This window comes from the organism of the source record quoted next, unplaced genomic scaffold (genome assembly GCF_019419815.1).
Source record: "Pyrus x bretschneideri cultivar Hongxiangsu unplaced genomic scaffold, Pyrus_bretschneideri_v1 Contig53, whole genome shotgun sequence".
NCBI classification, from domain to species: domain Eukaryota; kingdom Viridiplantae; phylum Streptophyta; class Magnoliopsida; order Rosales; family Rosaceae; genus Pyrus; species Pyrus x bretschneideri.
The window spans coordinates 1,579,088-1,594,412 of record NW_025999791.1 but is presented as its reverse complement, the minus strand read 5'-3'; the positions used below and the strand labels follow the sequence as shown (position 1 = coordinate 1,594,412).

Sequence of the window (15,325 nt, the reverse complement as noted above, 5' to 3'; positions counted from 1 at the left end):
ATGGATTTGAATCAAGCTCATTGTTTGTTGTGTCAAAATGCGAGATTGACAGGACTGAACATGATGAGTTATGAATCCATTATAGAGTGGGTTCATTACAAGTCCCGTCTTACCTATCCATGCCAAAAACTAAGGCCCAATCTCATCCAACCCACCAAACAGACCCTTAGGATTGGAGAAGTTAGGACGGGGTAATGTGTTCGGATTAGACTACGTTCAGGATTTAATTCCTTCTGATGAAGCTAGAAAGAGAAAACTCTCGTTATGAAGGTTAATTGATCTTGGGTGGAGGATCCTTAGCCTAAAACAGCGTCGCGATCCCTAATCGTCGATTTGTTATTTTCAAGATGGAAAATGTTTTGAAAATCAAACTTATGGAGCGAAATTTGTGGATTCCGCATAAGTTAGGTATTCTCTTGGGAAAAAAAACTACCTAAAAAGCATCTTACATTAAACGAATTTACCGCCACATGGCGTTCTTGTTCTAGCAATGCAAAGTCATGTAAAGATAAACTCACATATGGCATTGTATGATAAGAACAAGACGCTAGGACAAGGGTGAATTTTTTCCACGTAAGCTTTTTTCCTTCTCAAGATGAGACTTATCTGGCAAATAATCTAATGCCTAGGCATGTATAATATACATGGCGTGCCCTTTGAGCACAAACTGAACCGATGGGTGTTTGAAGGGCCCATTACTCAACGGGATAATATTTCATACTCATTCACAAAAGTCGCTGTTCAGTAGATTACAGGAAAGTAATTTAGAAGAACGATAGCACAAGATACTTATCCTTTTTGTAAATTGGTACCTGAAACTAATCACGTAGTACTTTCGAAAAGGAGTTCTGAAAACTTGTACAGCTCTAACGGACTTGGTAATTACGGCATTATTCAGTTGCCCGAGTCATACTATGAAAAACTTCACGCAGCAATGGATGAGTTCCTCTCGCTGAGAATGCGGTAGTAAGTGTCGTGATCCGATGTGTCTCTGAATCCAGGAATGAAATCCGAAAAGAACCTAAGGACTGCAGCTAAATTTTGCAAGTCATTGGAGGTACATGCTGACTCAAGAAACAGCGAAGGTCGAATGGTACTGACCTGAAAATTTCAAATCAAATTAAGAGTCAGGAAAAGCGCTTTCGTAAAATAAAGAAAAAATAACATATACAGTCAGGAAAAATTTGGTATATAAGGAATTACATGAAAGAATTACTAGATAGATATACTGAAACTTAATATTTTGGAAAATCACTAAAAATGTCGATACCAGGAAAAGAAAAAAGGAAAAAAAACTATACAGAATGGAAAAGGATACAGCAATGACAGTTCAAGAAAACATCTAACGGTCGTAATAAAGCAAACCAATCACTAAACACAACATAATAGGTTCAGCAGTCTCAAGAGCAAGAGTTTAAGAGCCAGGGAGTGGCGTTAAAACACAGCAAAAATAAAGAGACGTAAAACCAACAGGAAAATGTATTGGCAATCTGATTGAGAATATACAAAAAAAATCCTTTCTTTCCTCTGATTCCAAGATGGGAATTACCTTGTACTTCCGTGCATAGCGTAATGCTTCAAGGTAATATCCATCTTGCACTAGTAACAGTACATAGTCATGGTGTAAAGAAAGCTGCCTCAGCATATCTAAACCCAACTTCCTTGTTCGAGAGTTCTGACGGCCAGACTCTAGGAGTTGCATTGCTACTTCTTTAGAAGGTTCAAGAATCTGTTGAGAAACAGTTCTCCCCGTGAACATCAGACCAAAAATAAGCAGCATACTGTCGCAAGCATACATTTATAATAGGCTGTTCATATACCTTGTTTAAGACAAACTGCCCAAGTTCTGCATATCGCTCACTGCGTGATAGTAATTGTACGGTCAGGACATAGAGATTAGGATGGACTTCAACCTTTTCAATATTAGCACTGCAAAACAATAGCAAATAAGTATAGAACTGTGATCATTGCCTGATACATTCAAATTTAAAGTATTTAACTTCACACCGATCACAGGAAACCTAATATTCTGGAGACATTTTTAAAGAACGTTCGGGTCTAGGTAGGCTAGCCCCTCAGGCTGAAGTACTGACCAAGCAAATGATAACTTGATATCACCTTGTTCACAAAAATCAATGTTTTCAATTAAAGGGCAGGGGAAAAAAGAATAACAAGAGGGGGGCAACTATGGTTTCAATATCCAATGATCAAGCCTGCCAAAGGAGTAGTAATAGTGAAATAGTAAGTTTACTTCAAGCCGGAGAGAAAAATTAAGTCTTCTTAACCTCATCAATATCCATTAAAAACTTTTTATACGTATTTATAAGATATGTACCCTTCCAGGCAATTTTACAGTTATACAACATCAACCTGTTTTAGTAAAAACAATCAACCAACTAGTCAAACCCCAGGTGCTTGACTCCTCAAATACGAACTACACATATTAACTGTGTAGTGCAAATACAAAGGGAAAATTATGCAAATTCATCAAGAGCCTTGCTAAAACTGTGAAGTGCAGAGAATAAATATCAGGCTAAAACTCTTCTACCTATGTCCATCACGACTTTGTGTTCAAGGCCCTCATTATTAAAAGATTCATAAATATGTCATACCTACGAAGAAACTCAACAATGATGGCAACCAAGTATGAAGGTTCTCCAATAATCTCTTCCTCAACAGGAGCGAACACAAAACTGTACATTTCATAAGATGAAATTACTGGAGAGGTCGGTTGGGACTCTTGCTGCTCCGAAGCATTAGCATCCAATGGGCTGTTGCCGGATCTAAGAACTTGATATTGCAAAGATGAAGACCGAATTTCACCACCAGACGTTTCAGCACCCGTTAACTTCCCCCTGTCCATTTTACCATCGAACAATTGAGAGTTATTTGAAGTGGCCTTTGGCGCTTCAAAGCTTGTACTATCCTCAGAGTCGGAATTTGAATAGGTTAAAAATCTGTTAGGCGATTCACTGTCCAATCCAGCAGCAGATTCATATTTAATGGACTTCCCAACTGTGTCTACTCTTCTAGAAGATACATCAGCACTAGATCTAGGGCCACTCGTCTGTGGCTCACCAGAAGGTGATGTTTTTGCAGATTTTATTCCCTTAAGATAGGTGCCTGTCTTAATAGAGTGGGAGTAGGAGGAAACTAAAACATCTAATGCCCGAGACACTGTAGACACAGGTCTGCGTTCTAGAATAACAGTGCGTGCTATTGATAAGCACAGTTGTTTAGCCTGAAAAGGAAATGGAACAAAGTTATCGCCAATAGTCATTAAGCAGTTGCCTGAAAAAAAGCAATGAAACACCACAAGAACATGAAACCACTCGACCAGATGTTACAGACCATAAATATTTATCTTTTTAACTGCATGCTATATCTTGGATGGTAAAATGGTTTTGACATAATGAGCAACCCAAAATAGCCACTAAAAAACTAATATAATTGCATGCTGTAAGCAGCTGACATTTACAAAAAGAAAGAAAATCTAGCAACTGATGAGCATGGCAAAACCGAATGAAGAATTCTACCTTATTGGCTTCTAACTTCCGCCGTTGCAAGAATTCAAGTACTGACGGTACTTCTGAGCTACTGGCAGAAATTGCCTAGGAACAAAGAGAAAGACAGGTTATGCAAGAAAAGAACCCTTTTACTTTTCTTACTCTTAACTGATGGAAGAAGAAAAATCTTATTACTAGATTGAAAAATGGAAATAAATGGAAACTTGCCTCCAAATCTAAATGAATCTTCCACAAAAGTTGATTAGCAACATCACAGATGAGATCAGGAACGAGAAAAGTCCAATTATCTCCGTAGACGATTGCTTCATGGTCACTTAAAACATTAACTTCTGAACTTTCATTATCTTCTCTATTTGATCTCAGGGAAGAAGAATTAGACCTGGGGAAACCCCTGAATAGTAGAGGAAGTGGGGCTGATATGGGTGCCCGAGAATCTGCAAATATATCATACAGTATAACAACCTTCGCATCAACTTGATGCACAAGCAATACATTATCAACCACACTCACAGCAACCTTGCTTGAATAAATTGGCAAAGAACCCTGAAAAATATAGGTAAACACCATTTGTGTAGAATAAGTATATATTATGAGTAAATTTGAATAGCAACCACATGAAGCCTAGGTTTACTCACAAATGCACTAAATTAAACTGATCACATGAAGCCATTATTTACTCATAATTGTACCGACACTCTCTCACAAACATCACCCACCGATACGATTCAAATTTACCAAGAATTTTTTTTTCATATCCTTTATCTATGCAGATGAATTGAAGTACAACCAAACAATAATACGGACAAGGAGGCCAGCCCCAATTGTACATGTAGCCTCGCGAAGATAATGACTGGAAATAATATAAAGCAGGATTTCTAAGGATTGGCAGTTTACACTCCAGTAATTTAGATATATCAATGGAGTATCACAGAAGTATCAGTGCAATATACATATAACGCCCTTGCATAACATACCTATGCAAAATATCTTGAAATGTGTATTTTACATTTATGATTTACCTGAAAACTCTCCAATGGAGAGATGTAAAAATATCCATCTTCACCAGAAAATGTAAATAAAAACCTTTTTTTTTACATCTTTTGGTTTGGTGGTGGGTCCCGCCAATCAAAGGGAAAAAAATAAATGGAATCTCCCATTTACATCTCCCGTTGGTTTTAGCATCTCAATTTTGCATCTCCCCATTGGAGACGTTCTCATAAAGGGAATCAAACCCTTCATCTAGCTTACTCCTAACCCATTTTCCCACCCACCCTCATCACTACGGCCAGTTAGTTGACATTTCAAATTAAAGTGGAGCAAAAGATTATAACAGACAGTTTGAACACAAAATTTACCTGTTGTACAACCACATCACGGTAAAACCTGTAAGAGTGAAGGAGCATTGCAATCCTATCAACTTGCAGACAGTATATTCTGCCATAGCTGAACAATGAAAGGCAGTATATAAGCCTTAATTTTGGTTGGCCAATAAAATCTGGCAAAGAGAAAAATAGGATAGGGACCTACACAGTGACTATAAAAATATCTTCAGCAGCAAGGACAGGTTTATTGTTAGCCTCAGATTTAGCCATTGCCATCTCAAACTTTGGCAGACGAATAATGCCTGCAGATGAGAGCTACCCGGAAGAAGTAGCACATGTGTCAAGACTAAAACAAGAGAGTGCACTGAATGCCTTACAAGCATATATATGAATAACTCTGCTAAGAAAGATAATTACAATGGGACTACAAGACAGAAAACTATGTTGTGAAATAACTCTTTTACTTTTCTTTAACAACAAAATGCAAATAATAAATACTGCCACATATGTTACAGCAACAATTGTTCATGGAAGTAATTTCCTGATCCATTTTTCTTAATACCAAGACAGCAAACTTAAAGTTCTAAAACAAAAACATTATCAGATTTACACATACCTGAAAACCATTGAAGGTTTTGCACTGCATTCCTGAAGCAAGAAGAACCATGCGACTTTCATGTGTGTAAACATACCAACTCACATTCAATTTCCTCGTCTCAACCAACTGGAGTGATTTTGACTCAGAATTGTAAGCAAACAAGTCCAGCCCACTGAGATTGAAATCCATGCAAAATGAAAGAAAGGGTAAACCTTGGCATAAACAAATGTGGTCGAGAAAAATTTCTATTGTAAAGATGATTCCCTAGAAACGGTTCACAAAACATGCTCTATCTCCTCAAAACTCAAGATTTGGTACAATACAATACCCTTCACCTAGAAATCCTTTGCATGGGGCCACAACAAAGACAAAAGTTTCCTGACCATGTAACTCAATGGGCAGATTATACACGAAAAGCATGGCATGTTTTTAGTGGGAAAATGGAATTGTATCCAAATAACCAAGAAAGCACCCTTTAAATATAGTAATTTAAAAAAAAAAAATTAGAAACCCTCCAGCAATGACCCAATGGTAATCTTTTATGGCTACTATTACTTGGTAAATAATGGTACTTGAAAAGTAGAACTTTAAGTTCTTCTTGATGACCAGACATCCGTTACCATGTTAAACAAGCGGAGGAAAGATTGGCCATGACAATAACCTGCTCTCTGCTTGCAGCACTACAGTCCTTCACACCTCCAAGCTATCAAAGGCCATTACCCTGTGTCAGTCCTACTTAACACAGGATCCTCCGAGAAGAGATCCAGATATTATCCTACCCTTCAACGTTTTTGCATGAAGTCACCCTCAATAAATTATAAATTTGGAAATAGATGTTTTGTATATATCTTTTTGTTACTGCACCACAAAAGAGGTACATTTTGGCAACATAACCCAATTTGTTTTGTCTTTCCTGTGTTTTTAACAAACAGAAGTGTATCCCTGGACCTCAAAAAATAAGTGGCCTTTAACTAGTTTACTTGTCCTCCAAAGTGGGAAAAGTATAGAGGTATACCCATCTTCATGAAAAAAAATTCTTGACAGAAGCAGAACCATGAATGACCATCCAATCAAGATACTAGAATTTTCTCTCAAATGATAAAAATCTGCCTATTTGATAGATCAATGGTCCAAGTTCAACTGAACAGATGGGTAAGACTAAGTCGCACAGACATGGATATGCGATACGATACGATATGGTGATACAGAAAAGGTACAAAAACCAGGAAACAGACCAACAATACGCCAATGAATTATGCTATAACAAATACAAAATAAGTAAAACAGAAAATCCATCATTCTGCATCCTGACAAAATACTTTGCACATTGGTCACCTATCCTTTCCGGAAAAACTTAAAGTCGTCAACTTAACCAATACACATTTGGATATGCATGCAGCCGTAGCGGCGTGCATCCATATCCAGTAGTACATATCTTAATTTTGGAATATATTTGCTTTATAGAGTATGACAGCAGACTAAGCCCTTTTGCATGTTTAACATTTTTTGCTTCCCCAAAGAACTATATGTATCATTGTATCCAGAAACTACAAAGATAATGAATATACGAATAAATACACAATTCAAGTAAGATTCAGTAATACTCGTAAAAAATTGAGGAAAAACGTATCCTTACCTGGTCTTTACAAATACAATATCACACACTGGGCAATCTGTCCAAAAAAAACCCAGTATGCTCTCTGACTCTAACTTGCACATCTGACTAAAAGTTTCCCCACTTCCTCTATCGTAGAACTGTACCTCGTGATCAGATCTTTGGATTGCTATAAACTTTGCATCTAATGAATATCGAATAGATAAGATGGGGCCTTCACTAATTGAATCAGAAGTAGGAGTAACCACAGGATCAAAAGGAACAGTTTTCCAACAGAAGACCTATCTCAAAGAAAAAAAAAGGGAAAATAAACACACCACCTGAATCAAATTGGAACTAATGACTTAAAGAATTGGAAACATTCAAATACAATATCATATTACCTGATCTGATGTTGGGGAAAGCAGCAACTTATTGCCATCATCATAAAATAAACCCTTTGAACCAGCTACGCTGCTTCTTAGGGGCAGATATGGAATATAAACATGTGACAGAGCACCAGACCCACTCAAACCAATGCTAGACTGTGAACTTGATGCTTTTCCAGACATCTCGTTTGATTGATTTTCAGACTTTTGAAGAGTTATTGCAGGGCTTAGCAAGTACTGCTACAGATAATGGGAATCCTCAACCAGGCTCTGGGCTGGAAAATGAAAAAAAAAAAAAAATTGTTTAAGGTACAGAAGAAAGAGATGAACTAAATACTCTAAAGGATCATGTAAGTGGAACCGTATGAAAGTTAATCAAAATTTTCTAGGAACATGAAGCACCTTTTCCAAATGGTCCTAACTACTGTCTCCAAGCACAGAAGGTCACACTTGCTGGCTCACGGCTTTCCTCGCAGCTATTCAGAAGCAAACAAGGAGACTCAAAGCAATTTCTCTGGAAGATTACAAGTGCAGATCTGCCATACAATATGACATCTACTATTAATATCAAAATGATACCACATTTTGCATGCAACTCTTTAAAGCAAGAAATTCTTTCAAGCACATATCACGTTCAACTTGTGGAACCTTTGCTGCAACACAACCCCCGTATTCTTTTGCCTGCGTGGAAGAGATATATTAAAAATAATGCACCATACAGGTTCCAAGGTTTTTTGTATACAAGCAGCTCCTAGAAAATATCAGTTTAAAATAAAAACTTTGTTCTCCAAACTGCATTTAATGTTTTTTAAAGATTGACTGCACAATGTAACTAAAAGGACACAAAAGATTAAAGAAGCTATTATACTTCTTCGTTTTCCACATAATCTCTCTTCTTCTACCTGAACATGATTTCAATGTTTATGACTCCCCATGACAATATAAATTTTTCCTGCCAATATTCCACTCTCGGATAATTTCATGTATCCGGAATGAGTATAACTCTACGTAATAATATAACATCTTCATAAAAAATCATACACTATTTTTTGTGCAAAGCTTCAAACTTGACAACAACCAGAAACATCTCGTGCATCAAAAGTTTAAGGCTACACTTCTCAACCTAAATTTAAAACCTTGTTTAAATTCCCGGGTACTGAAAGTCTCTGTGCAGCTTCTCCCAATCCCGTAGCACTTTAAACTAAAATTAAACATTCCAAAATCAACAAATTCGACCGCAAAACCGCCCAATACAAGGATAGAAAACCTTCTTGGATCAAAATTTACTCATTCACGTATAATTAACATAATCAGTACTTGCAGAAAGTAAAGACATTTACATACCTGAGCTGCACAAGTCACTAAAATTCGCTTAAGGGTGGAAGTAGAGTTCCTTTCTTTCATATCCCCTTACTGTGAAAGAAATAGCAAAATAAATAAACAAAATTGTTAATAAAATAGTTATAAATCTAACAAAAATCGTGGAATTGTTAATACACGAGCTCAGCTAAAACAACGCAACAGTAAACAAATCCCTCAATCAAACCCTAACTACAATTCGTTCAAATTTCCCAATTTTTTTTTACAAAATTTTACGCAAAATTCCACAGCAGCAAGCGGAAGAAGAAGGAGAGAGAGATGGAAGTTACCAGATGAAATTACCATCGGAAGATTTGAGACGATCACAGTAGAGAAGGCGAAGATCTCAGAGACTCGGACCGTGTGGTAATGTTTGGGGACGGAAACTGGAAAGGACTAACCGATGAACCTAACAGTCAGTGTCGGGCGTCAACAAACAGCCACGTTAAAGGTGGGCTTTGCGTCATCTAGTCTCTGGATGTAATCAGGTGGACCTTTGATTTGTGGCTCAGAGCTTCACCAACTGGCCCAGTAATCAACTGGACTTTCCAGCGTTTGTAAGATTTTTTAGTGTGACCGGAACACTGAGTAGTACATCACGTGTCATTATACAAATGGTAAAATATGTGTCAGAGAGTCAATTGAGAGATTTATCAATTCTCTGTCACATTACAGTTTAACATTAATTATCGTGCTAATATTATAAAACATTGTTAAAAACATGAAGTGTCAAAGAGTCAATGGATAGTCTCATTTTTAAGATAGTCTCCTTAGCTTTTCTCAAAAAAATAAAAAAAGCTTAACTACATTATTTCACCTATGAGTGTACGTATGGTGCACCTAAACCTTAAATCTAAGAGAAAATTGTAGCATTGGTTTCTCAACTTTAACCCAATTAGAGTAATGGTCCCTTAACTAAATATTCATGGCAATTGGTCATTTAACTCATCAAAATGTGCAGCTATGGTCCTTTCATTAAATTCATCAGAATTCGATAATTTCCAACGGGAAATGGACTACAGCAGGGTGCGTATAATTTCTATAGCTCCACCCACCTTATAATTATTTACATACTAATTTATTTTATATTGTTACACAATTAATGAGTTGTTTTTACACAATATTAGGTTTGTGGTCTACGGTGCCAAAAATGGTACTAATACCCCTTGATTTGAGTAATGCAATCACATTCATGCATAATGACCTACATCAATTAATTAATATTGTACTAATTTGAGTAATGTAATAACATGGGTACAATATTAACAATGTCATTATGTGTTATGACCTATAACCTTATCATTATTATAAAACATCGTACTGTAAGGTTTGACAATTACAATTACATTACTTGTAATTGGACGTACGTTGATCATCATTAATGTTATATTGCAACGTTGTTAAACGTGAAGACAAAAAAGTCTAAAATAAATATATGACTGGCAATTTCACGACGTTCGCTAATAATTTTACTAAAACAACATATTTCAGTACCCCTTTTTGTTTTTAAAATAAATAATAGAATTTCCTTATTAATTTAGCTACTAGTGGATTTTTCTTTGAGTGCATTCTATATGACTCGATTCTCATACTTTTGCGCACACGAAGACTTCCGAGGCACTCATCCGATATAATCATCAATAATGGCAGCTAATTATATCTTAATTTGATGCCATCATCAAACATTGAAGGCATATTCATGTTCTTACTTAACTTAACCACTTTCTAATTATTAGAAATTATACTTTGTGTTAATATTAATTGTTTTTGTTGGAAGGAGATGGTTGACATGTCGTTTATTGACCCATAATTTTTATTTTTTTTGGCAATTACTATTTAATATATATATATATATGTTTTTTTTGGCAATTACTATTTTTTTTTTTTTTGGCAATTACTATTTAATATATATATATATTTTTTTTTTTTTTGTACGTACCTGTAGCCAGCTCATGGACATCTTATGTTATTGACCAAAACAAAGGAACATCGTTTGTTGGTTTGCCAGACTAGTCGTTCTCAACTGCTCGCGGCAAAAGATTTCGTCACCCTTTGTTTTGTGTTTGTGGTTATAATTGGATTTGGATCCTGAGGCAATTGGTAAGGATCTTCCTGATTAGTAGATCATTGGATTTTTATCCAACGATTACGAATATGAGGCCCTTTGAAAATTATAATAATTGTAGTCGTTAGATAAAAATTCAACAGTCAACTAACACTGGTCAAGAGGATCCCGACCAGTTGCCTCAAAGAGGATCCAAATCCGTTATAATTATTTATATATTTTTTTACTTTGAATATAATAAGATTTTGTCTATAATTGCATGGAAATTATAAAACAATATTATGAGAAAAGAGAGATTCGAATTTGGAAACTCCAACCAAACAGAGGATTTTTTTTTTTCTTTCAGTACAGCGATATATTTGTACACTAGGGAATGAGAGAGTTCGGTTAAGCCACATATTGGAAAAAAATTTCAGTTTGATCGGCACACAAAGCGTATACCATGTGTCACTATACAAATTTTGGAATATGTGTGTTAAAAAATTAATAACTTAAAAAATAAAATTTCCCACCATTTACATAAAAACACATGATGTACCATCCGTGTTCGTGTCACAATTAAAAATTTCTCCACACATTGAGCAATCTAATTTGATATCGAATTCACCATCCACAAAATTCAAACCTAAAACATCTTACTCACAAATGAAGAAAAATATCATCAGACTGTAATACTGAATAATACCAAACTAGAGTTTTAGACATGCTAGTATGCGCGAATTTAAATTTCTATCGGTATTGCTCGGATCATAACTATTGAAATTCAATGTTAAAATTAGCAAAGCACATTTATACATTTCAATGTAAAAATTGTATTAGGGGAATATGTCGTCATGGTCGATGGATGATCCACTAGGAGGTTAAGCTGGGCGAATTAACCTTGTGGCGACCAAAAATGTCTAAGCGAGGTTCACCAACGCCTTTGTGTGTGTTGTCGACATTTATTGAAAGACTTTCTCGGCGAATGTTTATATCCGTCAACAAACTCGCTTGGAAGCTGTTTGCATTTGTCGACAGCCGTGCAATATGTGACTATAGGCCATCAATTGTTTAACAAAATGTCACAATGAAAATTTTACATTTTGTTTATGTACAAAAAAAATTTGTGCACTATGCGTGCTATTTCCTTACTTACTACCTTTCCCTAAGAACTTTTCCTGTATTTGCGACCACAATAACTTGCTATTGAAACTCTCTCACAAATATGCAAATTTTGAGGTGTTGACCGTATGTTTCTAGGGCTCATAAGATATTAAAATTGTCACATCCCCGCCCAGGCCCCCCATATCCTAGACTCAACTCCGCCCTATCACGATATTGTCCGCTTTGGACCCCAACCACACCTTCACGATTTTGTTTCTAGGAACTCACACTAAAACTTCTCAGTAGGTCACCTATCCTGGGATTGCTCTCGCGTGAACTCGCTTAACTTCGGAGTTCTTACGGAACCCGAAGCTAGTGAGCTCCCAAAAGACCTCGTGATAGGTAGAGATGGGAATATACATATGTTGACCCTAAAAATTACAAAGCCTATGTGGCGCGCAGGTCGAGTAACTAATAAGATAACTACGTCATTCGGTTGAATATGGGGTCTGCTAACTCGTCGGTCGAGGAGTAAAATTTGTTGATGTTGCGTTGAGTGCGCTGCTGACTTTTTGATCTTGCGATTATGGCTGAGGAAGGAACAAATCTCAGCCTTTTGGTTCTCGAGCCTAAAGACAAGGCTGCTAGTTCTACGAAGTTCAATATCGAATTCGGCTCTCAAGGTGCCGAATGTAGTAACCTGGTAACACCTCACTTCACCGAGAAGGCTAATGAGATGACCTCTGCCAATAAGGATTCGAAAATCTTTCATAACCGAGACTTGGATAGATAACCAGTCGGCCTCGACACAGTGTTGTTCATCCAAACTGAAGGTGTTTTGTGGTCGGCTGATTTTACGGCAACAGTGCTGTTTATCCAAACTGAAGGTATTCACCGGTTGCCTTCACAGTGTTGTTTATCCAAACTGAAGGTGTGTTGGTAGAAAAAAGAAAATAAAAAAAATCTCAAAGTGTTTGAGAGGTTTGCGGAGAGCAGTTGTGTGTTGAATTGGAGGTCTTTTCTTGTTGCCACTGCCTCTGTATTTATAGGGCTGATTACTTGCTTGACATGGCCTGGACGATAAGCAGAGCATTTCAATTGCACCTAAAGACTTTGGAATATCCTGAGAAATAAAACGATGACCACATGCGAATCTGGACGTCAAATAGGGACTCTGCATTCTAATCCTATCTTATTCCAACTTTGACTTACCTTTACCCCATCACTGAATTTGTTGGACGGTCATACACAGTTCTTTTCTCATCCAAAACAATCACCTTGTTTTTCTCAATGCCTATACGCCCCACACGTTGTAGACACCTATCCAATTTGCTACTGGAACTTATCCCACCTGCAAGTTACCTATGCATGCATGAAGACCATGCATCCCACAATTCTAATCAAACCCCATACTGATATATTCAGTCGTAACCATGCATGAAGGCCATATGACAAGATGGAATCCAACTACAATCTTGTTGGATAAAAAATCTATTTGTTGATGTAATTAAACTCCAAGATAACTACTCTGATGGATAATATCTGGATATCTTTAATCAAAATAATTATCGTGAAATTTAATAAAAACATCTTTATCCTAGGAGCGATTCAAATATTTTGTCCATCCAATGCCGTACCGATTATGTAAAATCGGGCCCAAACAACATATAAGGCTTACATGATCCTCGTCCCTGGGCGATGTGAGATCTTACAATCTACCCCCCTTAGGGCCCCGCTAGGTAGAGATAAGAATATATATATAAGGCTTATAGAATCCTCATCCTTGGACGATGTGAGATCTTACAAAAATGGTAATATGAATGCTAAATATGGTAATAGTTGTGGTTATTTCTTGAAATAAATTTTTATATTAGTGAAATTTACTACCTTGCATGAATAGTCATTATTATGGTACCTCAATCCAGAAATCAACTTGGCAAACCTAAGAATTTTATGCCATTAGATGATTTTATTTTGTTTTGTCTTTCATTTTCGTTAATTTAGATTGACCCATTTTAATAGATTTTTTGACTTCGCCACTTAGCCTAGCGCACCACCTTAAAAAATAGAAAGAAAAAAAATGAGTCATAGCTTCAGCCTCATCATTTGCAATTTCTTTTGTGGTTATATAATAAAGTTATTAGTTATTTATTCCCAAAAATTATGGTGGGTTAGGCTTGATCATATCTTTTAACCCCATGCAATAACTTTCATCCATCTTCCCTTTATATATGGACCAACACTTTTATGTTAAGGAGTTAAAAATTCATCAAAGTTAGGTGGAGATACAGTTTTTCACGTTATTGACAAAGCGTCTAACAAATTTTCCACAAAACTTTAAATAATAGGGTGCTCCAAAGAAAGACTGCAAGGTAAATTTTAGAGTTTTTCTCAAACATGATGATAAACCACATCATCAGTTTCTAAGAAGAAAATTGAAGCTGCCACTCAGTACTCTGGTCTGGTAATATTTTTTTTTACCTGTAAGTAAGAGATCTTAGGTTCAAATCTTGTAGATAGCGAATTCAATACCAAATTAGGTTGCCCATTGTGTAGTTTAGCCAAAAAATATATCTTTGTGAGGACAAAAGGTTCATGCCACAATGACCAACTAATATGAAGCAGTCGGGGTCAATCATCAATGTATGTCCAAACCAAGCACAACAAATGTTGTATGCCAAGACCAAACACAAGAAAAGAAACCTAAGAAGTGTTTTTTTCTTCTTAGAAACTGATGATAATTTTGGCGAGTTGAGCTCAATTCTAACCCCCTTTTTCTCTTAAATAAAGCAAACATAATTACTAAATTCTCAAAACTTTCAAACAAGTTTGATGCTTATGATTTCAATTCCATTTTTTCTACTTAGAAACTGATGAAAATTTAAGCTGCCACTTAGTAATATAGTATGGGGGTATTCCTCTTCACTTGTAAGTGAGAGGTCTTAGGTTCGAATCTCGTAGATGGCGAATTCGATACAAAATTAGGTTACCCATTGTGTAGCTTAACTGAACTCTCATTCCTTCATGTAAAATATATCGTTGTGAGGACAAAAGGTTCATGCCACAATGATCAACTGATATCAAGCAGTCGGGGTCAATCATCAATGTATGCCCAAACCAAGCACAACAGATGATGTATGCCAAGCGCAAGAAAATAAACCTAAAAAGTGTTTTTTTTTCTTCTTAGAAATTGATGATAATTTTGGCGAGTTGAGCTCAATTCTAACCCTTTTTTCTTTTAAATAAAGCAAACATAAATATTAAATTCTCAAAACTTACAAACAAATTTGATGCTTATGATTTCAATTCCATTTTTTTAGTGACTCAATTGCTCTCTTTTGATCACAATTTTCTAATGCAAAAGAAGAACCTTCAATTTTTCTCCTAT

At 36.2% G+C, this 15,325-nt stretch overlaps 1 protein-coding gene across 10 annotated transcripts; it reads right to left on the bottom strand.

Moving 5' to 3' along the window:
* Nucleotides 1-680: 680 nt before the first annotated feature.
* LOC103957177 (regulator of MON1-CCZ1 complex) lies at nucleotides 681-9,257 on the bottom strand. Of its 10 annotated transcripts, none has more exons than XM_009369289.3 (15): nucleotides 9,080-9,257; nucleotides 8,775-8,843; nucleotides 8,010-8,111; nucleotides 7,833-7,906; nucleotides 7,446-7,705; nucleotides 7,084-7,343; nucleotides 5,466-5,619; nucleotides 5,055-5,164; nucleotides 4,883-4,970; nucleotides 3,735-4,070; nucleotides 3,537-3,611; nucleotides 2,613-3,241; nucleotides 1,821-1,929; nucleotides 1,550-1,729; nucleotides 681-1,101 (listed from the first exon to the last, which is right to left on the bottom strand). In XM_009369289.3, exons 5-15 carry the CDS (start codon nucleotides 7,611-7,613, stop codon nucleotides 925-927), a joined length of 2,286 nt encoding a protein of 761 aa, XP_009367564.1. In that variant the 5' UTR covers nucleotides 7,614-7,705; nucleotides 7,833-7,906; nucleotides 8,010-8,111; nucleotides 8,775-8,843; nucleotides 9,080-9,257; the 3' UTR covers nucleotides 681-924. The 10 variants fall into 10 exon arrangements, with proteins under 10 accessions (XP_009367564.1, XP_048426440.1, XP_018505373.1 ...); XM_048570483.1 differs by having other exon boundaries at nucleotides 7,833-7,966; nucleotides 8,063-8,111; XM_018649857.2 differs by having other exon boundaries at nucleotides 7,833-7,966; nucleotides 8,079-8,111.
* Between the last annotated feature and the right edge of the window lie 6,068 nt (nucleotides 9,258-15,325).

Excerpts from the sequence above, each read along its gene's own strand:
- LOC103957177 (XM_048570481.1), bottom strand. The coding sequence starts at position 7,613 with ATGTCTGGAAAAGCATCAAGTTCACAGTCTAGCATTGGTTTGAGTGGG. Across the intron at positions 5,620-7,083 it reads ATTGTATTTGTAAAGACCAG|TGGGCTGGACTTGTTTGCTT; the intron begins GTAAGGATACGT and ends TTTCAATCTCAG. Across the intron at positions 5,165-5,465 it reads AAACCTTCAATGGTTTTCAG|CTCTCATCTGCAGGCATTAT; the intron begins GTATGTGTAAAT and ends TCTTCCGGGTAG.